The 23,254-nt window shown below is 44.9% G+C and overlaps 1 protein-coding gene across 1 annotated transcript in view; it reads left to right on the forward strand.

Moving 5' to 3' along the window:
• The window catches only part of Taf1 (TATA-box binding protein associated factor 1), a 51,057-nt gene that overhangs the window by 20,524 nt on the left and 7,279 nt on the right, over positions 1 to 23,254 (forward strand). The window contains exons 16-32 of the mRNA XM_089566975.1: positions 11 to 184; positions 1,529 to 1,719; positions 4,184 to 4,298; positions 5,491 to 5,632; positions 6,284 to 6,414; positions 6,970 to 7,050; positions 7,133 to 7,282; positions 7,986 to 8,108; positions 10,045 to 10,123; positions 10,720 to 10,940; positions 11,517 to 11,616; positions 16,201 to 16,265; positions 19,201 to 19,337; positions 20,356 to 20,418; positions 20,500 to 20,596; positions 20,915 to 21,076; positions 21,762 to 22,013. Of these exons, the coding sequence (XP_089423101.1) occupies positions 11 to 184; positions 1,529 to 1,719; positions 4,184 to 4,298; positions 5,491 to 5,632; positions 6,284 to 6,414; positions 6,970 to 7,050; positions 7,133 to 7,282; positions 7,986 to 8,108; positions 10,045 to 10,123; positions 10,720 to 10,940; positions 11,517 to 11,616; positions 16,201 to 16,265; positions 19,201 to 19,337; positions 20,356 to 20,418; positions 20,500 to 20,596; positions 20,915 to 21,076; positions 21,762 to 22,013 (2,283 nt within the window). The remainder of the gene's footprint in view (positions 1 to 10; positions 185 to 1,528; positions 1,720 to 4,183; positions 4,299 to 5,490; positions 5,633 to 6,283; positions 6,415 to 6,969; positions 7,051 to 7,132; positions 7,283 to 7,985; positions 8,109 to 10,044; positions 10,124 to 10,719; positions 10,941 to 11,516; positions 11,617 to 16,200; positions 16,266 to 19,200; positions 19,338 to 20,355; positions 20,419 to 20,499; positions 20,597 to 20,914; positions 21,077 to 21,761; positions 22,014 to 23,254) is intronic.

Raw genomic sequence — 23,254 nt, forward strand, 5'->3', positions numbered from 1 at the left:
GAATGTGCAGATGCGAGAGCAGGAGCGTCAGGCGTCTGGTGGCGGTGAAATGTTCTTCATGAGGACGGCTGAGGACTTGACCGGCCGCGATGGGGAGGTGATCCTGTCCGAGTACTCGGAAGAGCACCCGCCTTTGGTCATGCAAGTTGGAATGGCCACTAAAATCAAGAACTACTACAAGAGGGTACGTGTGCCATGTGACATTTTGCAGGCTGCTGTTGGCGCCTTTTTGCTAATTTGACACTGCATGTTAATTGGCTCCTAAGCGCTATTGTGCATTGGAGCTGTTGTGCATTGGCTTTGCTATAAAGTAAAACTGCTGCAGGCAAAGTGCTGGATATCTTGCGCTTGTCTTTCATGTTTATCGTATTATGTAATACCTCCTTCATATGGGGCCTCTTCATCATGGTTTAGGCAGTGCAGATTGAACTTGATGTACATCAAGCACTGCTATGTTTGGTTGTAGCCTGAATAATGGAGTACACTTCTGTGAGCCAATGCTTGTGACCCACCTAGTGCTAGCAGCTCACTCCACCTGTCAACAATGGCAGGTAACATTTGGCTCGTGGAGTCTTCACCTGCAGACAGGACGGCTTTTTCGCTAGCGAGGCATCTATTGCTAATGCACTAAGATATTTTTTCGTTACTGTTGGAAACATACACTTGCTTCACTTTTACAGAAGAGAGTCAGTATGGCAGCCACTTGAGTAGGTAGCAGGTGCCGCATACGTTATTGTAGCTCTGCGAGTTTTACCATAGCATCCCTCGGCTGCCTTACTAACGCAAGTTCGTGTGCAGTGTCTTCAAGGTGCAATCAACAACATTCACAAGCTGCAGCACACTGCTTTAGATGCATCTAGCAGTGCCTTTTGGGCAAGAAATAAACCACACCAATGAATGTTTACTAATCAGCTTGCTTCAGTCGTGCCTAAAATGTTTGACTAAAATGTTTGATGTAGATCATGCCGAGTGCAGATCGAAACTTCCCAAGTGACAGGGGTTATAAATGATTAACATTGCACAGGTGACGTACAGCAAGCCTCATTTGTATCTTATGGTTGTTGTTTAAGGGCTATAAGTGGCACGTCATGTAATCCTCTGTGGATTTATGCCTCAGCAGCAGTGCATCGCTGTGGTTGTAGTTTCAGGAGTTGCTTTATGTAGTCGTTGTCTCAGTAATGAAGGGTTTTTGGCAGTAGCCCTGTAGTTCTCATTTGCACTGGGTAAAGTGGAGCAACAAGGATCCCGCTAAGTGCTTTAATTAATTTAGATTTATTAATTTAATTTAGATTTATTACTCTGTCAAGTTTTCTTACCTGCTGTGAAAATAGGTACATTTAATAGTACCTGGGCGCAGTATTTGCTGATCCAGAGCATTAAAGGTATGAACAGTTAGGCATCATGTTGACAGAAGCAGAGTTACGGTTGGCTTAAAATTTGGTTTTTAGGTGCTTTTACTTCCACAGACAAGTGTGTCCAAAATTGCGTGCACACTTGGTAACTTGAGCCCTCTTTTCTCTGTGTGCAGCGGCCGGGCAAGGACAGCGGAGCACCTGAGTACAAGTATGGCGAGACAGCCTATGCACACACGTCACCCTTTCTGGGCTCCCTGGCACCTGGCCAGAGCCTGCAGGCCTTTGAGAACAACCTCTTCCGTGCACCCATCTATGAGCACAACCTCCCAGACACGGATTTCCTCATCATCCGTACCAGGCAACAGTGAGTATTGGCACATTTGAACTTGGCGTAGTTACGATGCTGTAAATATCTTATTTCCTTGCCGAACTACTTTAGGTGATCTTTCAGATTTCTAAAGCCTGATATATTTTTAGCTACCTAAAGGAAACATACACACACACACATATATATATATATATATATATATATATATATATATATATATATATATATATATATATATATATATCCCTATAAGAGCCACACCTCCCAACTTTGCTGCCAGTAATTTGAAAAGAGCAAAAAATTGTGTTGTCTGAAAGAATTGTGTTTCATGTGTAATATTTTGCGTGCACAGTGCGTTCATATGGGAGTTACAGTAACAACTGCCTGCGACACTCAATACTATCTGTATAACTAGTACGACCTTTCCGATGGCGCGTTGTAGCGTCCGACTTGCCACTGCACAGTGTTGGCTCAGTGCTGCTGACTTGTCTTATGCGCTAGGCATACATTATCAAATCCGTTGCTGCACAAAAGGCAGAATGAGGTGCACCAACATTTGTAGCACACTTCCCTGCACTATGCGTTGGCAGACTGGTGGCGCGCCACGAACTCTGTGTCACTACGCTTAGCGTGCTTTGCATCGAAGCCCTCGTGAGGATACCTTGAAACTGGCCACCAACCTTTTTAACAGTGTATCACTGCACATTAACTTCGCATGTGATTGAGTTCCTCAATGCCTTAGACAGTGAAACGAGTAGGAAAAGTAAGCTAGGCGAGGGTTGCCTCGAACCATCAGCCGAACTGTCATTACGATAAATGTATGGATCCCACTAGTTATACACAAGTCTCCAATGTAATTTTTATTTGGAATATCTAAGGATTATGTGACATCTTCCAATAAAATTTTCTACAAACCAGTTTTATTCTGGGCTTTTCGTGTTGGTTGTCAGGATGGCATCGAGGTGCACACAGCTGAATTAAAAAGAAAGAAAAAAGAAACCTAACGATGCTGTAGCAAAACCACCATTTGGAGGAAAATGAAGATCAAAGGTGGCTGCTTTTAAAGGGGAAAGTAATACTGCTGTCACACGGGCACTCTCGATCGCGATCGAGTTGATCGAAATCGAACTCGATGCAGATCCGGCGTTGCTACACGGCGAATTCAATCGCGATCGACCGCGATCCTGCTCGAGCGCATGGAGCACGATCGAGGGGACGCGTTGACAAGATGGCGGCGCCCTGCTCGCCCGCTTCGGAATAAATACATGTCACCGCTGGATTCTTCGACGCGATAGCTCGCTCAAATGGTTGCGGTTCACTTTTATTTCGCACACTCTCGCCCACGCGTAGAGATTTAAGCGATAACTAGCCCCTGTTTTTCAGATAATTTGGCGATTTTCAAGCTCTTAGGCCTAACTAAATGCAGTGTGTTTACCTCGCAAGAGCGACACCTGGCGAAGCAGTTGTCTTGCTTTTAGTCAGTTGTTACATTTTCTACTATTTGCAGTTTTTCTTCTTGGAACGAAAAAAAGGCTTGCAATGCACTGACCCTGGCTACCAGTAATTATGGAAGAAAACTTCTTCATCACAGAGTTGATGTGCTTTGGCGCCTTGTCACTAGATGGCGCTACCGTTCACGCGTGCACCGAGCGTTGTTTTGCTGCGGTTCGCTATCGAGTCCACTGCTGGTTGCAGCAGAAAGTAATTAAGCTGCTTTTTCTGCTCATAGTTTGAAATTTTCACAGTAAAATTTTTATTAACGATTGTTATTTTTAATTTATTAGAAATCGATAGCGATGACGACAGTAGGCGCAGCGCCATCTCGTATGTAGCAATCTAACTTGTTGATCGGAATCGAGTGGATACGTGTAGCAGCTGTCCACCTCGATCGCGCTTCAAACTTCAACCGCGCTCGAGACCGATCGCGATCGAAAGTGCCCGTGTGACAGCAGTATAAGCTAAGTTGCTGAAAGTGTCAGCATCACGTCAGGCATTGTACATAGACTGGATGAGGCAGGGAGAGCCTGCAGTTATTGCCACTGGGCAGCTGAAACAGGCCTCTCAAGCTACATTCTGCACTTGGATTGCAAATGCTTGTGCCTGCATTCCCGAGGAGCTTGTCAGTTGTGCTGTCAAGAAATGGGGGATATCGAGCGCACTCGACGGTATCGGAAGACAAGTATCTATGGAGCAATATCTTTGACAAGAGACTCTTGGAAGACAGTACACTCTATGGTGATGGTCACTAAAGTGAGAAATGGAGTGCAAATAAATGTTTTTCATGAGCTTCCCTCACTCGCATTATGTGCAGATTAAAACTTTCTTTCTCTTCTTGCTGTCCCCAAATTACTTCTCATGTATTATATATAGGCCTGTATTATGCGTGTTTTTTTTTTTACGGTGTTATAATTAGTTCATGTTGACTATGACAGGTTTAGTGTTATGGTACTGTATAAGAAAATATTGCTGAAAATTCTCCTTTTTTTTTTTTCTCTTTCAGTTATTACATACGAGAGGTGGAGACGATCTACACTGTTGGCCAGGAGCTACCCCTTTTTGAAGTTCCAGGTCCAAACTCTAAGCGGGCTAACAACTTTGTCAGGGACTTCCTGCAGGTATTCTCCCCTTGTCATCTTGTTGATTTCTAGCTGCGGTCAAATTGACCAGCTGAAACAGAAGGAGAGCACATAGAACTCTTTGTGTAGGTGGTGTATGTTTAGTGTAAGCCCAAACAAAACAAAAGAAGAGCGAAAAAAAAAACATTCACAATGCTTAAGCTGCCCCTAAGAGTACAGTGCAATACCATCAGAGATCCATTCTGTGCAAGTACTTCTTTTCTTTCATAGATCGTGGAGAGCCCTCATAACACTACTGACACAGTTTTGCAGCAGTTAAGCGATTGCATCACTGGCTCGGCAGGTGGCTGTTTCAAACATAGCCGTCAGTGGGGCTTGCAAGACCCAGGTTGCTCTTCCCAAGCTCCCGTAACACTAATTTTTGTGCAGACAGTTCTTCGGGAGGCTGTCCATCTCTCGACCAATGAGCTGACGTGCAGTGCCATGGGGGGCAGATGGCAGTGGCATAAAATTTATTTGAATAGTAGTTTCATTGCCACCTGCCATGGTGGGCAGCTTGCCCACAACCTGGGGGGCTCGTTGACATCTGCCCACTGAGGGTTCAAAAAATTTAAATCATTACTGCCTTTCTTCTCTGTCTTCTTCATGTACTATCGGCCAGGAAAGTAAATGGACTACCGCTCAGGGCAGTAGAATGGCTGCGGGGCCGCACTGCGGCGCTGTCATCTCGTGCCGCTCGCTTGAAGCCAGAGTGCCCCTAGTGACGACAAACTTCGCTCTTGCTCTCGCGCGGGGGCTTGTCGTGCTTGATAAATATCTAGTGTTGCTTTCAGCTGCTCTGCTGTTGACGGTCTCGACAAAGGGGAGCGCGCATCGCCTATTAATCCAGCACATCAGGCTGTGGCAGACCAATCGGACTGCGGCTGTCCGATCTGCCTGTTGTACACAACACATTTTGGCCAGGATATGTTGCAAATTCATATCGTACCTAAATTTACACCACCCGTGATCATATCATCGAAATTCAACTGTACTATAACTTGTGCTCATACAACTATTTGCTTTCGAGTGATGCCGCCAGTGCATGCAGCCACAGGCAGAATAGTAGGTCTCAGGCTGTATGTGTACCCACTTGTCACCCAGGGATGGGCTAGTTGTTATGTATTTTTTATAGGATGTCTGTGAGTGCCTTTCTCGAGCACCTGCTGCATTGTTTCTTTCTTTTTGCTAGGTATTTATATACAGGTTATTCTGGAAAAGCACTGACAGCCCAAGGCGGATAAAAATGGAGGACATCAAGAAAGCATTCCCCTCTCACTCTGAAAGCAGCATACGCAAACGACTCAAGCTGTGTGCTGATTTTAAGAGAACAGGTTCGTACTCCTGTTGTAAAGCTTTCTTTTTTTTATTCTTGTGTGCACCTTTTTTGTGAGTGTCGTCCTTATTGCTTGCTTGGCTTGTGTTCATGTCATGGAACAGATTTAGGCGGAGGTTGGGGAGGGGATTTTCTTTGGTAAAAACCACATTGGTCCCCATTTTATAATTTAAAAATATCGGCCCTTGATTTACCTGGTTAAGCTAAATGCAACCTGGGTGTGCTAGCATGTTTGCTTTTGTTTACCTTTGCTTATCTTTGTTTAGCTTTTTATAAGCTTGAAAATTCAAGTTGCACCCAAATTTTTTTACTGTCATTCCTTAGCTTTCCTCTTCCAATAAGCTGCCTGAGCTGCTTGTTGCTGATTTGAATCGCCGTCCCCTCTGTTCAGTGGTCTCTGAAGCCACTTGTATGCAATTGGTTTGAGCAATCATTGTGAGCAAAGAAAGCGTAGGGCTGTAGCCGCTGATTCCATAGAAACTTTTATCCATACTCTTTTTAATGGTGCTGCTTAAGTTGACATCAAGCAGTATCCATAAGTGGAGTTGTCAATATACTGTTAAGCATGGTAAGGTGTGCTGTCTTGTAACTTGTAGGGAACCCGCCAACATTTCAGCTCACTCTTGCTTGTTTTGTGATGTGCTCTCAGGAATGGACTCCAACTGGTGGGTTCTCAAGCCCGAGTTCCGACTGCCCACTGAGGATGAGATAAGGGCTATGGTTTCCCCAGAGCAGTGCTGTGCCTACTACAGCATGATCTCTGCTGAACAGAGGCTCAAGGTGGGGACGGCACATTCGGCTACCTGTTTTTGTGGAGAGCTTTTTGGGGGATGATGTTGGCCATGGCTGTCTGATTTATGTGGTGTTCAAAGCTTCGTCTCATATTTAAGAGAGACAGAAACAGGGGAATAATAAAGTAAGCAGACCTGACTTTTGATCCTTCTACTGCATTTTACTGCCCTTGTGCGTGATTATGCCACAGTTTGAATGAGAAGTTGTTTTCACGGAGAGCTTGACGTAATGAAATTCACAGTTGCAAAGAATTTCTGGAGTGTAGCAAAACTTTATCAAATGAAAGTTTAACCTTATAATTTTGTTTCATTTGCTATAAAGCCTTGCTGAAATATAGTAAGAATCAGTTGTAGGTATCGTAAAAACCAGTCGCACCTACAAATCTGCATAGCAGTAGTGAAGTGACGCTTCTGTGGGGTAAATCGCTGCTGTCTGTTTGGCGCGAGTAAAACATGAGCGAGCCATGGTCAAGAAAAAAAGGCATTCTAAAAAAACAAAAAAAGGCAAACAGTAACTGTGTGGCATTGTTCTTGATTCCTGAAGGACGCCGGCTATGGAGAGAAGTCTCTGTTTGCTCCCGAAGATGAAAATGATGAGGAAATGCAAGTGAAAATGGATGACGAGGTGAGGCTTCACTCTACTGTAGCAACCTCCGCTCCCTGGTTGTGCGCCGCAATAGCGGCGGTACGCTTGATCTACTGTGCAGGTGAAGGCAGCGCCGTGGAACACGACGCGGGCCTTCATTTCCTCGGTGAAAGGCAAGTGCCTGCTGCAGTTGACCGGTGTAGCCGACCCTACAAGCTGCGGGGAGGGCTTCTCCTACGTGCGCGTACCAAACAAACCCCAGCAGTCAAAGGTAGGCACACCACCTCACATTGCGCCGCCGCGGTGGCTCAGTGGTTATGGTGCTCGGCTGCTGACCCAAAAGACGCGGGTTCGATCCCGGCCGCGGCGGCTAGAATTTCTTTGGAGGAGAAATTCTAGAGGCCCGTGTATTGTGCGATGTCAGTGCACGTTAAAGAACCCCAGGTGGTCGAAATTTCCGGAGCCCTCCACTACGGCGTCTCTCATAGCCTTAGTCGCTTTGGGACGTTAAACCCCATAAAACCAAACCAAACCACCTCACATTGGGGATTGGAGGGATGGGGTAATGTAGGAGGGAAGGGAGACGGAAAGGGTTATTGTTTCTACTTTGACCTGAAGGTGAAAAGTTTGGGGTTTTTTTTTTGTTCTTGTGGAAACAGTTATATTGCACCCACTCTAGTCCGTCACTAGAGTGAGTGCAATCTACACTTGCTTCTAGCTTTAGATATTCTTATTTATTGCTATTTCTTGTGTATTGAGTTATCTCGCAATCCCCTTTAAGTTCGATATATCCGGGTTTGACAGCATGTGTCCCCTTTCAGAAGTTAATGTGGCCAAATGTCTGAGGAAAGTGCTGCTGAAGGTAAAGGGGCTCATTTGTTTTTAACACTGAGGCTTGTGTGCAGATTTCAGTGGGTGGCATGCAGGTGCTTTGTGGTGAAATGACATTGCCCTTCCCCTTGTTTGTTTGTCAGGAGGATGGTGGAAGTCAGCAGCCAGTGAAGAAGACTGTGACGGGGACTGACGCGGATCTCCGGCGATTATCACTCAGCAATGCCAAGCAGTTGCTGAGGAAGTTTGGTGTCCCTGAAGATGAGGTTTGTGTTGCTTTTCTAATTTACATGGGCTGTCATGTAAGGAAGCGTGAAATAGAAAGGGGGCAGGGCCTTGGTCTCAGAAGAAATGGCGCATTCATGCACAAGCACAGAAAAGGCTGTGTAATGCTTTTGATAATGGTATGGTGCTGGAGCCATGGGTTCCTTTTTATGCCCAACATTTGTAACCAGGGTTCTTTATTGCCTACAATTTTACTTTTGGTGCCAGGAACTGAAGATCTACAGTGGGGTTTTCTTTAAATGGAACTTCAAGGAACCGGGTTATGTGTTTCATTTAGCAAGAGTTCCATTTACAAAGAAAAGAAATGGAATGGCACGTTGTGAGTGCAAACTTTAATGAAAAAGTGTAGCAATGGTTCTGAATGTCTTTTACAATGTATACTGCTAACGAAAGAAAAGGAAAAAAAATTGTAATTTGTACAATCACTTTTTCCGCCTTTAAAATGGAGCAGAAATAGCCACTTATTTAGTGCTGAAAAGAGATTTTACATTTGTTTGCTTTAGCTTTCGCTGCCATCTTTTTCTGAATGGCATCACCCATACTTGAGAGGTTGCACGGAAACAGTGCAGAATATTGCTCTTGCTGAAAGAAGCTCTTCAACATTTGCACTGCTGATTCTGCCTTCACTGGAGATGGAAACTAGAAATTGAGAAATACCAAAGAACAATGATGCATACCGCATGGGTGCTGAGCTTGACCAACTAGTTGCAGTTTCACTTGTGTTTCTTTTCCATTTACTGAATGGTGGGAAAAATATGGTTCTGATTAACGACATTTTTCACACTCCTGTAATGGAAACCTATTTAACTCCGAGGCTGGTGTTTCGTTGAAGCAGCAGTTTCACTTAAGTTATTTATGTTTATTGTAATTCTGCTTTGTCATCTTTCCTTGCATTTTCATCAGATGTGTTTTGCACTCTTTCAGCCTGCTATGCATCTGCCACAATGTCAGACACAGCCTAGCCCGGATATATTTTGAACTCGAATATATCGAATTATTGTTTACGTCAAAAAGTCAGAACATCCTGTCAAAATCACATGCAAAAGTATAGCACAATTGTTTGCATTTACCGAACTCTCGTTCAGCGGAACATTCGATATATCAAACAGGGTGCCGCACTCCTGTAAGTGGTCCTTCTCCTAACAGCGCTGTTCAGTTGCTTTTCACGTGCCGAGGTCAATGTGAGGTGTGCTTGAACGTGACCTTCAGTCACTTATATTAATTTTCCACGCCACTTCCCTGTTATGTGGTGAAGCCAACCCAACTGAAGCCTAGTGGCGGCTCTCGCGTGATGTGCTTCGCTGCCGAAGGCATTGCTGAAACCGGCTGTACCTTGATTTTAATGAGATTGTTCTATTTATAGGGTACTGGTCACAAGATTAGACATCTTACGATAGGCAGTGGCTAGTTCCAAAGCACCATCCGCTGCTGCTTCATTGCAAAGCAAATTAGGCATAACACTGCAATAAACGTGCTTCTAGCTTGGGTGATATGCATTCTTGCTTCTCAGTTACAGACAAGCTTATCTATTGCCATTTTTTGTATGTTGAATTATTGATATATTGAACTATTTCGCTATCCCCTTAGAGTTTGATATATCCGGGTGCTCTTTGAAGTACGGTAATAATGTTCGAGTTCGGGGGCTATGCCGTGCTATATGTAATGACAGTGCAAACAGCAGTCTTTTATGGCGTCACACATGGTGCATGATCTTCTGACCATGTCTGTAACTGTGCAGTGACAATTCTTATTTATTAAATTATTAGCCATGAACAATGCATTAAACAGATTGCCTCTCTTTAAGCTTCTTGTTAGAAATTTCTTTAATCATTGCTCATGTTGGCACATGAGCACTATCCGGTGTTACCTGATTTCTTGTTCTGATCACTTTCCCTGCCTCTGCATCTGTTTTTCCAGATCAAGAAACTGTCTCGGTGGGAAGTGATTGATGTTGTGCGGACACTGTCTACAGAACAGGCAAAGGCCGGAGAGGAAGGTGAGGCTCGTTTTTTTCCACTGTGCAGCTTAAAAAGTGATGGCACAGGCCAACTTGGACTCAAATGTACTGGACCTCTAAGGCAAGGCCAAGCAATAGCTGCCTGATCTTTCAATAAGCTAAGGTTTATCTTTGAAAGTTAGCAGAGACACCCGGCATTTTTGAAAGAGCTTTCGAACGCCCTCTTAATATACTATATATTTTAACTTATTCCTTACCAGTCTTTAAGTTACTTCTATTCTTGGTAATTTTAATTAAGCTACAGCTTGAAACAGCACAGGAGGATGCTTTCTAGCAAAATGGAAAATTTATCTGAATTAGTGGGGAATGTGCACTAAGTGGGAGCTAGCGTGAGCAGTAGTTATGCATCCAGAGAGGAAGTGTGCATTTTTGCTCTTTTTTTTTTTCAGCTCATGAAAATTTATGCACCAGTGATGGTGATGTTTGCCTAGTGTTCGTATCGCCTAGCGATAATTTAAAGAATTTTCCAACAAACATTTTCTTTCCTTCGAGGTGCTTGTGTGTTGGCTCCAGGGGTTCCAGTTCACATTTTTATACTTTTTTGTTTGTTTCTTTTTTTATTTTGCCGATGGCAGCCATGAGTAAGTTTGCGCGGGGCAACCGGTTCAGCATAGCAGAGCACCAGGAGCGCTACAAAGAGGAGTGCCAACGCATCTTCGACCTGCAGAACAGAGTCCTCTCTTCCAACGAGGTGCTGTCCACAGATGAAGACTCTAGCTCAGAGGACGACTCAGACATCGAGGAGATGGGCAAGAACATCGAGAACATGCTGTCCAACAAGAAGACGAGCTCACAGGTGGGCAGCCACAACTGGAAGCACGGCAGAATTACTAGTATTTACTCTTCTCTTGCAAGCCAGATGTGCAAGTTTCTCAGGTACTGGGTGTCAGCAGCAGCGTATTTTTACTTCAGTATTTGGTTTTCTCTTCTAAACATTGTTGCATGCTACTTGACACTACCCTGTGTGACATGTAATACAGGATACAATGACACTTAACGGGCAGGCGATGAAAAGATTTTAAAGTGGGTTATCTTAAATGTCCAGTTATCCTTGTATCTTGCACTGTGCTGCATGGCACTAGACTGTGTGACAAGTGGTACAGAAGCAATGCCATTTTTTTTTTTTTATTGCGCTTTCTGAAGATGATTTTTGTTTGCGACTGTTATTATGGTGAAGATTGAACACTCAGGGGAAGTAACCTTTCCTGTGCCGCCTGTCATTGCACCGTGCTCGTTCAAGACTTATGTGCAGTATACAGTTTACGTGCCATTGAAAAGATGTGGCTTTAAATCTTGTTTGCTTGGAGATGAACCTACCGCAGCAAAACGACTACACTTGCTTGGCTCTCACAAGAGACGCTTTGCCCTGCAGTTGTCACACGAGAGGGAGGAGGCAGAAAGGCGAGAGTTGCAGAAGTTGATCATGGGGGAGGATTCTTGTGCTGGCGACGACAAAAAGAAAAAGGACAAAGGTAAACTTGTGCATTGCAAAGACTTTGGTTGCACTGTGACCTGTATGTGCTGGCTGTCAAAAGCCTAATATTGTTAATGAGTGAAGATATATGCGGTGGTGGTGAAGATAGTGCGGTGGTGGTATGAGGCTTAATGTAACAGCTGTGTTCAGGCTGTGTTGAGGGCTCCCTCTGTGGTAAAGAGTGTTCCAGTGTTAATATTGTGGTATGTTGCTACCAAAGCTCCTACGGTCACCTTTGTTCACCTGATTTCTTATGTAATTATTACCGAGGTGGTTTGGGTAGTGGCAACTCTCAAGAATGTGCCGTCAGTGTGACTATTCATGGGTGCTCTGATGGGGCAGTTATTGAGAGTAGGGGGAGAGGGGGGGCGGGGGGTGGGGGGTGGTCTCGATATTTTTCATATCAGCGATAGTGTCAGAAAGCTGGCACATTTTGAACGTGTATTGTTAACATGATCTTGGCACTTAGTGCTGCCTTTGGTTTAGACAATCAGCAAACTCAAGCTCGATATAGTAGTATATTAGCTTGGCTTGCTTAGTTGCAAGCTCAGGTGATCGAACATTGTTTGAGGGTGGTGTTAATTAATGCTACACCTGTTTTGAGCCACTTGCCGTGGCGCCAGAGTGGCTGAGGCATCCTACTGCTGGGGCCAAGGTTGTGGAATCAAATGTTGGTTTTGGGGGTTGTGTTTCAATGGAAACATAAGGCACAAAATGCCCACTTGTTGTGCATAATGTCTGCATAATGTCCGTGCACAATAAAGAGTGCCAGGTGGTTGAAATGAATCCAGAGCCCTCCAGTTGTTGTCTATCACAGCCCAAGTGTAGCTTCGGGATGTTAGACCCCACATATCATACCTGCCATGCCACACCTGCTTTGAACAGGTGTACGTTTTCTCTGCAGTAGGCAGTAGTATAACTCGCATTGCTCATACAAAATAGTGGGCAGTGGAATAACTCGCATTGCTCATATAAAAGGTCAAGCAATTGTATTTTACTGTTGAAGTCTCGATGTGTTGCTTGCAACTTGTCATCCTGGCTATGGCTGGGGAGCAGTGTGGCAAAAAGGTAGGGACTTAAAGGGACACTGAGGAGAGCACTATTAATATTTTTTTATAGTAAAATCCGATAGTTCGTCATGTCATGGCTTTGTTGCCACTTGGCCGGCAGCGAAAGATGCATTTATTTCTAAGAAATTTGGATTCGAAGTTGAAAAAGTTTTTCCCGCCGCTCTGATTCAAACTTGGGATTCGTCTATGACGACACAGGACTAAGAGATGTGAAACATGACGTGCACATGACGTAACGCAGACTCCGTGATTTCTGGCTGCCAGCAGTGCGGCCTAGCAGCAGCCGAAAAGAAAGCTACCGCCGGCCGCACGTTGAAGGCATCTATCGGCTATTGCGGCCGTCGCTACAGTCGCTTCGATTACGTTTGCACTGGCGTTTTGCCAGCGTTACGATGGATCTCGTTCTCGAAGTCGTCAACGAAGTTCTCGCAAATAGACATACCGTGTACCTTGTTACCGCTAGCGGAATACCGGGAGCCCGCCTACCGCCGGAAAACAGGCGCTGATTTGTCCCGATGCTTCAGGAGCGCGCGTAGCAGCCGGGCACGTGGCGCCATCTGGCGACGTCAAGGAGATTTGCGCATGCATTGGCTGCGCCTCAGTGATGCATGGATTCTCGGTTCCTGGTGTTGCTAGAACCATTCGTTCTAGCAACACTGTTTTGGCCTATGATCTCATCGCGCTTGTACTTGCGAGTTTGGCCTGTGGCGGCGATACCTGTATTTTGGTTCTTGCTCTTTTCTACGTTACAAGAGCTTTGTTGTCAGTATGAGTGGCGTTTTTGTAATCAGGAGCTGGTATTCTGTCGATACAAGCCAACTTCAATTTCTCCTCAGTGTCCCTTTAAGCAAGCAGTTCCTGCCACCTTCTCATCAAGTTTTGCTCCGTATTTAAGCCTTGATGTATGTAGTCATTGATTTCATGGCTTTTTAATGCGAGGGCATTAAAAGCTCTGTTCTCTAGAAAATCCGGTGTCGTTGTTGTAGGCGTTGTGAGTGAAAAATCTCTGGCAGGTGCGCCACCAAGGTCACGTGATCTTGCGGTGTCATCTCAATTTTCCCACCGGAGCAAGTGGCAGGTAAATTAATGATTGGCTGCTTGGGAAGAGCAGCCTGGACCACACAAGGCCCACTGCTGGGAGCACCTGCCATCCCAGAGCAGTGGCGCATTGCTTAACAGCTGCACCACTGCTCCAGGAGGGGTACAAGGACTCCCAGGGATCTATGAATGTAAAGTAGGGAGCGACCTCCTGCATATAAGGGACCTAACCAATTATGCTGTCGCTTCGTGCCCTTAAGGCAGAGCTTAAAGAGATACTGAGGCGGTTTTCGAATCAGCTAATTTTTTAGGGTTTTGAAGTATAGTGTCATTGCTGATCACGTCTGTGAAATTATTTTTTCAATTTTGGCTAAAACAGTGGCGCAATCACCAATTGAAAACGCGAAGTTCAAATCTCCCGCGCCCCGCGCGAGCGTAGGAGAGGAGAACAGCGGAGAGGGAAACCTCGTCCATGTCGGCCAACGTGACGTCACATTGAGGAGCCGGGGATACTTCGGCGCACCCGAGCGAGCTTTCAGCGCGCGTTGTTTCTCGTGCTGCGTGCGTTGTGACGTACAAAGCGTGTCAGCGGACCTTGAGAATCAGATTCAACACGAGGTACTACTCTGCGTTCGTGTCCATCAACAAATACGGCCGATACTGTGTCGTCTTCCACTGTTTTTCGCAAGATCATAAGCTCGCATCGCAAGCGCTCGCTGCTGTGACGAAGAATTCAAGCTGACCAAAGCAAGCTTACCCTGCTCGAAGCACTTTTGTAAGAGCGGCTACATGCAGAGCTTGTCCCTAATGTGACCTCTGGAGATTTCTGTCGAAAAGGCGCGGCTGAACCATGACACAGTTCCTTCGATTTTCTCGTGCATGAGAGGCGTGTCACCATTCCGAAGGAGCGCCTCTTTTAAAAGTAGAAACATGCTCACTTAGCCCCTGGTGTCGCTCTCCTCAGCTTAGGTGCGGCCAGACCACCTGAGGCGTGCTCAGCAAGGCTCGATTCGGGATTTTATACTCGGTTCGACATGTCCAAACAAGCAAGCAAGCAAAACACAATAAAGCAAAGCAAGCAAGCATCGAAGCTCTTCATATGCGGCATCTCGTTTAATCGTAGCTAAGTGATTAAAATGAAAGCGTTCGACGTTGATTTCGGATGCAAATTTATGAGAGAATGAATGCCAACCGAGTTTTTGCAAAAAAACACCGCAACCTTACTTGGTTTCTTCATCAAGTTGTGGCAGCGGGCGAGTTGCAGCTAGCTTGGCTTTTAAACACACATATAGTTGGCCACCACTTCACTAAACCTAAACTACAAATCTAGGAAGGGCGAACGTTTCCGAGGCAGCGATTAATATTTTCTGGCATCTGCTGAACGCGCCACGAGTGAAGCAGCAGCCTTGTGCGCGTATTTGGCTTGGTTTCCAGCGCACAATTATTGCATCACTATCCTGTGGTCACATGCCTTGCAGTGCTTGGTAACTGCGCTTCGCTAATTTTGACATCAACTTTGTGCTCCTTCATCGTTTCCTTGAAATACTTTCTTGCCCCAACCTGCAACGCCGGGTACTGAGAACAGGATTTTTTGTACACAGTGCTTTGGGCCTTTTCTTTAGGATGACGCTCTTCCAGGCGAGCCAGGAGGCGTCTGGTGGTGGTAATTGACATGAGTATTGTTCGCACCCCTTCGTTTCCGAGAATACGAGCCGAGCTAGTGCTGGCACCTTTTACGCATGGTCTGCATCGCGTCTTTGACGCTGGCGTATGCTTGTGCTAGGCGTAGAATTTTTTGCTTGTGTCTTTTTGGTTTCAGGCGATATGTGGAATGAGCAAACGGTAGTATCCTTTTCTTCGGAGGTCAGTAAAAAAAATAGTCGCCGTATTCGCTTTTACAACGACACGGAAAGCTGCGATCTGCACTCAACGCAGCGCCGGATCCGCATCGGCAGCTTCTCCAGTCCTCAAAGTGACGTCACGACCTCTCTTGACCAATCACGGGCGGCGGCGCGCCCCGCGGCACAGGCCGCATATTTCGGCTAAAAAAGGCAATTCGCGCTTGTTTTTGCCTTATTTGGATGCGATATTCCAGTATACAGCATGAAAAACTATAGGACGCCGCTGCCAGCCTGATTTTCAAAAAAAGTGCTTCAGTCTCCCTTTAAGTGTCCCCTCCAATTTTGCAATGGTTGATCTGAACACTGTGTTGCTGAATGGAGTATGTGGCTCGCTTGGAATGTACATTCTGCCTTTTCCGTTTGCATCTAGGCTGTCCAAGCGCAGTTTTCAGCATTTGACCTATTTTAATGTGACTTGTTTCCACTGCTTAGTAATTTAATTTGACATAAAATCTCGCTATTTGGACTCTTCTGCTAGTAATAAAAACAATGTGCATCACTCTAACTGTTGTTGATGTACCATCCTAGAAGTTGTATTTTTTTTTTTTTCTGAGCCCCACTGTTTGTTTCCAGATGGCAAGCAGAAGTCTGACAAGGATGACGACAATGCTTCCATGGCAAGTTTGCGGTCTAATGAGGTGAGCCTCATACTTATTCATCTGGAAGTCTTTATCTTGGTCGGTTTTAAAAAAAAAGGAACCCGTGGCTTAATTAGCAAATTTGTTTGTGTATAAATACTGGGACTTATTGTGGAAGGCAAGCACGGCCTAGATGCATTGCTTCTAAGGATCGTAAGAGAAGCAATGGGGGTAAATATATGTAGGTAAAAATTATCCAAGTACCTCAAAAGGTGACATTGAATTTTGCGTTGCCTCACTAGCAGAATATTTAAGTCTCCTATAGCTCTAGGAAATCAGGAATATTCAAAAGAATTCCTGAGTAGAATTCTCAATGAATGTGCCTTTGCATGCATATCAACAAATTACAAATTAATGTCATGGTTGTTAGTGAATAATTAAAAGATTTCAAGTGAGAAACAGTTTTTGTGTTGAACTAATCATAAGCCTCTTTACTCAGTGGTAAAGTGGTATGAAATCTGTGATAAAATTTATTCCATTGCTTGCAAAATACCTCTTCTAGAGCATTACGCATTTTTTAAGGTAATAAAATAGCGTTGTAATTTTATGCGCTAATGTTTGTGTGTGTGGCAGTTATGTACATGTCTTATTCTAGTTATTCTCTGACCATCTTGTTAGTTGAGTTATTCAGGCACTGAATGAAATGTATATTTAGAAGCCACTGAGAAAAGAATCAGAGTGTTACGAAGCCACAAAGGTTATTATTGTTTAGGTTTAGTCTTCACCTGAAGGCACCACATTATTTACATTTAGCATTAGGCAGAGACCAGGCGCATACTACATAGGTGGCAAACATAACCAAGCTTGTGGCAGGATCACCACATGCATATTTTCTATCCAGTACAAATGCATTATTGTAAAGCCATGTGCTGTTTTTGTCACATGCAGTTTGTTATTGTAGTAGTTGTTCTTACACATCATGATTTTTTTTCCCCCTTTAGATCAAGGCAAGTTGCACCTTTCAACTTCTTTTTTAACTTTCTTAAATATTTAATGCATGCTTGGGGCTCTCTGAATAATCTGAGGGCCGTGGCAATTGGTTCTTATGGCCGCTTTGTGAACAAGGCATTGCATGGTTGCATGAACAAAGCCCTTGAAAACGCAAAAAACAGGCCTTTTAAACTGGGCGTGTTGGTTCTAAAATTTTAATAGTGAAAATCCACAGAGTTAATATACTAGATTTGTTATCTGCTTGACAATTGAAATTCACCAGACTTCACCTAATTGCTTTAAAGGAATACACTGCAAGATCGGAAGTACTCGGGCAGTGGGATTAATATTTGTGACATTGCACAAGGTGTTATTATTGTTCTGTTGTATCAGTGGGAATTTGGCCATCACTATAATGCAGCAAGGCCTGTGAGGAAAGTATTGAAAAAGTTGGAAATAAATTATGACTAGTCACTATTGACCCTTTAACCGCCAATTTATTTTCCGAAAGACGTACCAAAATCGCCAATTTCCTTTAAGTGACCATAATTTTCTCCATGTAATTCTGTTTTTGAAAATATATTACTTCGATGGTTTCTGGTTAAAATTAACAGAAAAAGTTTAAAAAGAAAAACAGTTTGCAAGGGTGGCTTTCCCACATTGCATGCTGTAGTAATGCGTAGAATGCATTCAAATACCGCGTATTTACTTCATATTATACGCTGTGACACAAAAGAAAGTGCATAGACATCGCTTCGTCCTAAAAGAAAGGCCTCGTTCAGCCTTGAGATCAAGGGCCACAACTTCCAAAGCCTGGGGTGCGGGTGGGTCACTTCATCCACGGTTTTCATATTGGTGAAGTAGAGGCAACGCATTGAAGCGGTTCCTGCTCATGGCCTTCCTGAACACTGGTGTCTGCATAACTTTTGTAGACTAGTACATTCCACGCGAGGTTTACCAACAATACCCTGCAATATTATCACAGCAAGGAAGACCATGATCTCATCGCGGACTGCCGGTTTCCAAGCAGAACGCTGAGCAGCAAAGTACTCGAACACATAGCGGTTCGTCTCTGTGACAATTACGTCAATGATGTACCAGTCAAAAAATGCCTAAAACCAGCCGAAAATTTGTTCGTCAGTGGGCTGCCGCAAAAATCCCAGGCACTGAAGAAAAATGAGGCCATGGAGGCCTGAGCGGCAGGTTTTTCGTGCTCACACGCTGCCACGCACATGCAGCGACTCACCCTCGTCCTCGTCGCCGCTTTCGTCGTCATCTGAAGCCGACTTCAGCTCGTACAATGTCCGAGTCACTTTCAGAAACAAATTCCATATTCTCAGAAACGCTGCTGTCACGACTGCTTGAAGAAGCAGCTTTTTTTCTTCGGACACTGCCAATTCCTCATGGATGACGCCATTGTGAAACGCCTCTTTTAAGCCTTCAGTTACGCGCTAAAGATGCAAAATGCGTTAATTATGGTCGACTACCGCCCTCTAGTGTTCAAAATTGCAACCAATGCAACTGACGACTCTAACTCATCTATTGAAGTGGCAGCACCGCAATATCGGGCTGGACTAGTGTGACTCGTCATTGGCGATTTTGGTACGATCTCCCATGACAAGTACAGCTCGGGGTTGGCGGTTAAAGGGTTAATGAAAACAGCTGAAAGAACGTGACTATTTGGCTATTTGGTACGATTTCACCATTTTTGAAGTGCTACAAAGAGCAGGATGGGGAAAATATAGATGCGGCTCGAGCAAGTTCTGTCAGTATGTGTCCTTTGTCCAGGTTTATGTGGCACTTTGCAAAACTTTTGAATAGTTTTACTCCCACCAGTTACTAAAATGCAAAATGCAAATATCATGGTATCATCTGTGATGATAAATCATGTGCACCTGTGCCTGCTGCACATGTTAGTGATGATTGATCCCATGTAGAAATTTTGTTTAATGTTGTTTTCAAGTTTTTTTTTCATGTCTAAAAAGGTTATATATTTTTCCTGCAGAATGGTCGGATCTTGAAGATCTTTCGCACTTTCCGCAATTCCAAAGGACGAGAATATGTTCGCATTGAGACGGTGCGAAAGCCAGCAGTCATTGACACATACGTTCGAATACGTACTACCAAGGATCCAAACTTCATGTAAGTTACCCAAGCCAGGGATTATGTGCAGTCGACTTTCAGTTTTCGAATTCTTTGAAATGGGACCAAAGGGCTAGTTTAATAAACTGGAAGTTTTAATTAAGTGAGTTTGAATGAACATGAGCTCGCTGTAGCAGTTATTTTGCTCACTACACTAACTGATGATTGCATTTCGGCGTAATCATGCGTTAGTCAGAATAAATGGAACTCTTGCACATTTTGAGTAAATCTCATGAAAAATTTTTCTACTCATTTTCTAATTAAGGCTTACTGAGTAAGGGTGTACAAAAGGGTAAACTTTGCAAGCGACGTTGATGACCAGTTACATATGAGCATGAGCAAATGACTAGGTCATGTGAAAAAAAAAAAAAAAATGCAGGTGCATGCCGTAGTGGCGCCATCCAGTGTGAAGTACATGCTCCTTGTGCTTTGCTTTGCTATGGGAGCATATTTTAGGGTGTCTGAATGCTTAAAATCTTTATGAAGCCACCATCATGCTACACTGCCTGAGAGAGGAGATAGGGAAGGCAAAGAGGTTGACCAGGCAATGTGTGGTTGGCTACCCTACAGAAAAGGAATAAGGAGAGTTATGAGCTGGGCAGCTGTGGTGGCTGTGTGGTTATAGGGCTTGGCTGCTGACCCGAAAGGCGCGAGTTCAATCCTGGCCTCTGTGGTTGCATTTCGGTGGAGGCGAAATGCTAGAACCCTGTGTACTGTGCAACGTCAGTACCCATTAAAGAACCCCCGGTGGCTGAAATTATCCAGAGCCCTAGACTACGGTGTCCCTCATAGCCTGAGTCACTTTGGGGACATTAAAGCCCATAAACCAACCAGCTTATGAGCTGCTGCCAAGTACCTGTGGCAATGCTTTGCTCTGCCAGAGAGTGGTGTTTCCGCTGTATTCATCCAACCGTCCTTGCTTTGTGGCTCAAAATGAAGGACTGTGGGCTTGCTTGTTATGTTCATGACTAGGTGGCATAGCTGTGCATGGGTGCAATTGCTGGGCTTGTCTTTGCAGACGCCAGTTTGCATCGACTCTGGATGAGCACCAGAAGGAGGAGATCAGGAAGGAGCGTCGAAGGTGAGCTCTCTCTCTCTCGTGCCCTTGTTGTAAGTTTTGACTGGGGATTTGACATGACCACCGTGAACCCCACTGAAACAGAATTCAAGAGCAACTGCGGCGACTCAAGCGCAATGCTGAAAAGGAGAAGCATCTGCCGATGCGGAAGAAACCAAAGAAGGAGCAACCACAGCTGAAGGTCAGTCCTTGTTGGCTGTAACACCGATCCACCTCAGCTCCCCCCCCCCCCCCCTTTCTTTCCTTCTCACCTTGCAGAAATTTCTAGCTATGCAGCTGGATGTATGATGAACTATTTCCCTCTTGAGAGGCGTCCTGTTTTGCTAGCAGTTTCTTCTGTGCATGTACCCTTGTGTCTTCATGTGTTTCATTGTTCCTTGATGCCTTTGATTTAGCAGAAACTATGTGCAGTTTGTATCTCCATGTGACTCTCCTGTTCAGTTTGTGATTGTTACAGCTGGGTCATGGCTCGCACATAACTCAAGCTTGTTCTTTGCAGCTCAAGTGTGGGGCGTGTGGTGCCATCGGACACATGCGCACCAACAAGGCGTGCCCACAGTACCAGCCCATGGCTCCGCTGCCACCCGTGCAAGTGGCCATGACAGAGGAGCAAGAGGAAGAAGAGGAAGGCTGTGGACTTCAAGACGACAACCTCGTCAAGGCATGTTTGCCGCCCAACTGGGCAGCGTCAGAGTTAGTTTTCTTGCATTAGAGGATAGAGTTGCCACTAGAAATGGCATGCACATAATATAGTAATTTTATGCTACATAGGGATTGATGGGAATATTTTGCTATGTTTACTTATATTTGGAGTCAACTTTTTTTGTTTGTCTAGCATGGGGTGCGAGTTGGAGATTTGGTGTATAGGTGACAGTATATAGTGCATATTGCCCATATACTGACCCTTGTATACTTACCATTGTATACTGACCATTATGACCATTGTGGAGTTTTTAAAGACGCGTTTAAGAAATCTCCGCATAATTTGTGCACCTCTGTATGAATCCTTAATTTAAAAAAAAGAGTGTACAAATTATGTGAATAAATATCGTAATCCAAGGTGGTCAAAATTATTCCAAAGCCACTATGGCGTCTGTCATGGCGTTGTTTAAGCCCTACATACAATGTAGTCCCTTGAGATGACTGTGGAAGCACCTTACATTTTTGCTACTAGGGCCACTGCACTTATTGCATTTTGAGTAGAAGCTCAAAAAAAAAAAATATTGATGAGCGAGGAAGAAAAGTTATCCACCTCTCATCATATTTGATAGGAGCAGGCAGTTTGGTGCTTGCCTAACTGCCTGGTGGTCTGCTCACCGTTTTGCCATCTCTGTGACCGGGCGCAGGTGGATGAGACGCGAGTGGTGCTGTCGAAGCAGCTGATCAAGCATGCGGATGAGATCCGGCGCAAGTCCCTGGTGCTCAAGTTCCCCAAGGAGGCCATGGCCCTGAAGAAGCGGCGCCGTGCGGGCACCGTGCTGCACTGCGACTACCTCCGCAAGCCCAACAAGGCGGCCAACCGCCGACGCACTGACCCCATGGTCACCCTCTCCATCCTGCTCGAGGCTATCCTGAACGAGATGCGGGACCTGCCTGAGGTAGGGCTGCTGCTGGCCGAGTGGTGCAGCCATTGTGAGAAGTACTTAGCCCCTGCGCGCATGACCTGAACGGGTGTGTGGTTGGTGTCTGCGTAGGGCTCCATTGGCATTCTGATGGGGCTTGGAAGTTCTGTAGACTGGCAAGAATTATCTCTCTGGAGTTTCAGAGCACTTAAGGTGCTACGGAAGTGAAACTATCGTATATACTCGTGTAACGGCCACCCCCGTGTAAGGGCCACACCCCTAACTTGGCCGCTGGCAATTCGAAAAAAAAAGTGAGCCAAAAACTGTTTCACGCGCGCATAATTTTGGCCGCGTAAAAATTGGGTGGTGATGCGCCACTCTAAGCCGTCACAAGCGGCGCACCTTAGGTGGATCTTAACTTAGGGTCACGTGAAATTTGCCAGCAAAGTAATACAGTGATCAAGCAACCACTAGCAACCTGTCTTACTGCGGGTGGTAATCACGCAGATCGTGTGGGCACAATCCACACTTTTAATGCATTGTGTATTTGAAGCATTCATCGCGCCTGTGCTAATTCGTCATAAAAATGGGTATTGCCGCGTAAAAAACAGACGCGTAATCGGGGCTGCGCTGTAGCAGAAATTTTTAGTGGAAAAATTCCGATTCCTTGTAAGGGCTGCACCCCGTGAGAACCGCGGAAAAAAGTGTGGCCCTTACATGAGTATATACGGTATATGGCCCAACATGAGTTTCAGTCACTTGCACACTGGGCTGTTTACTTTTGATTGAAGAATTTGCTCAGTGTTGCCCTATAAACTGCCATTGTTCTTTATCTTGGAAGCTGCATAGTGTCATTTTGTTACCGGAAGGGAGTGTGCTTTTAAGTGCTGACATTTAGGGCTCCTTCAAGCTGCTTGGGGCTATTCTTTCCTTTTCTTTTCTCCCTAAGAACACACAACTTCATGTTAGTCTTCGAATATTCGGTGGCACTGCTGAGGCCAGGTACAGAGACGTACACATATACAGTAGAGCCTCATTTATATGACTCTCAGGGGACCGCGCAAAAACTGTCACATATGGAAGTCATCGTATAATTGGAAATTGCACACAAATGACGTATTCGCATAATTAATACACCCACTGCTCATCATCAACACATGGACACATATGCAGGAGAACCTTGAATATATAACTTTGAGGGGACCTTGCAAAACCGGCATATAATCCAGGCGTCGTATTCTCAGAAATCGCGCGCAATTGACGCATTCGCGTAATAA

The sequence above is a fragment of the Amblyomma mixtum genome, chromosome 1, assembly GCF_055824585.1.
Source record: "Amblyomma mixtum isolate Tamu chromosome 1, ASM5582458v1, whole genome shotgun sequence".
Taxonomy (NCBI): Eukaryota; Metazoa; Arthropoda; class Arachnida; order Ixodida; family Ixodidae; genus Amblyomma; species Amblyomma mixtum.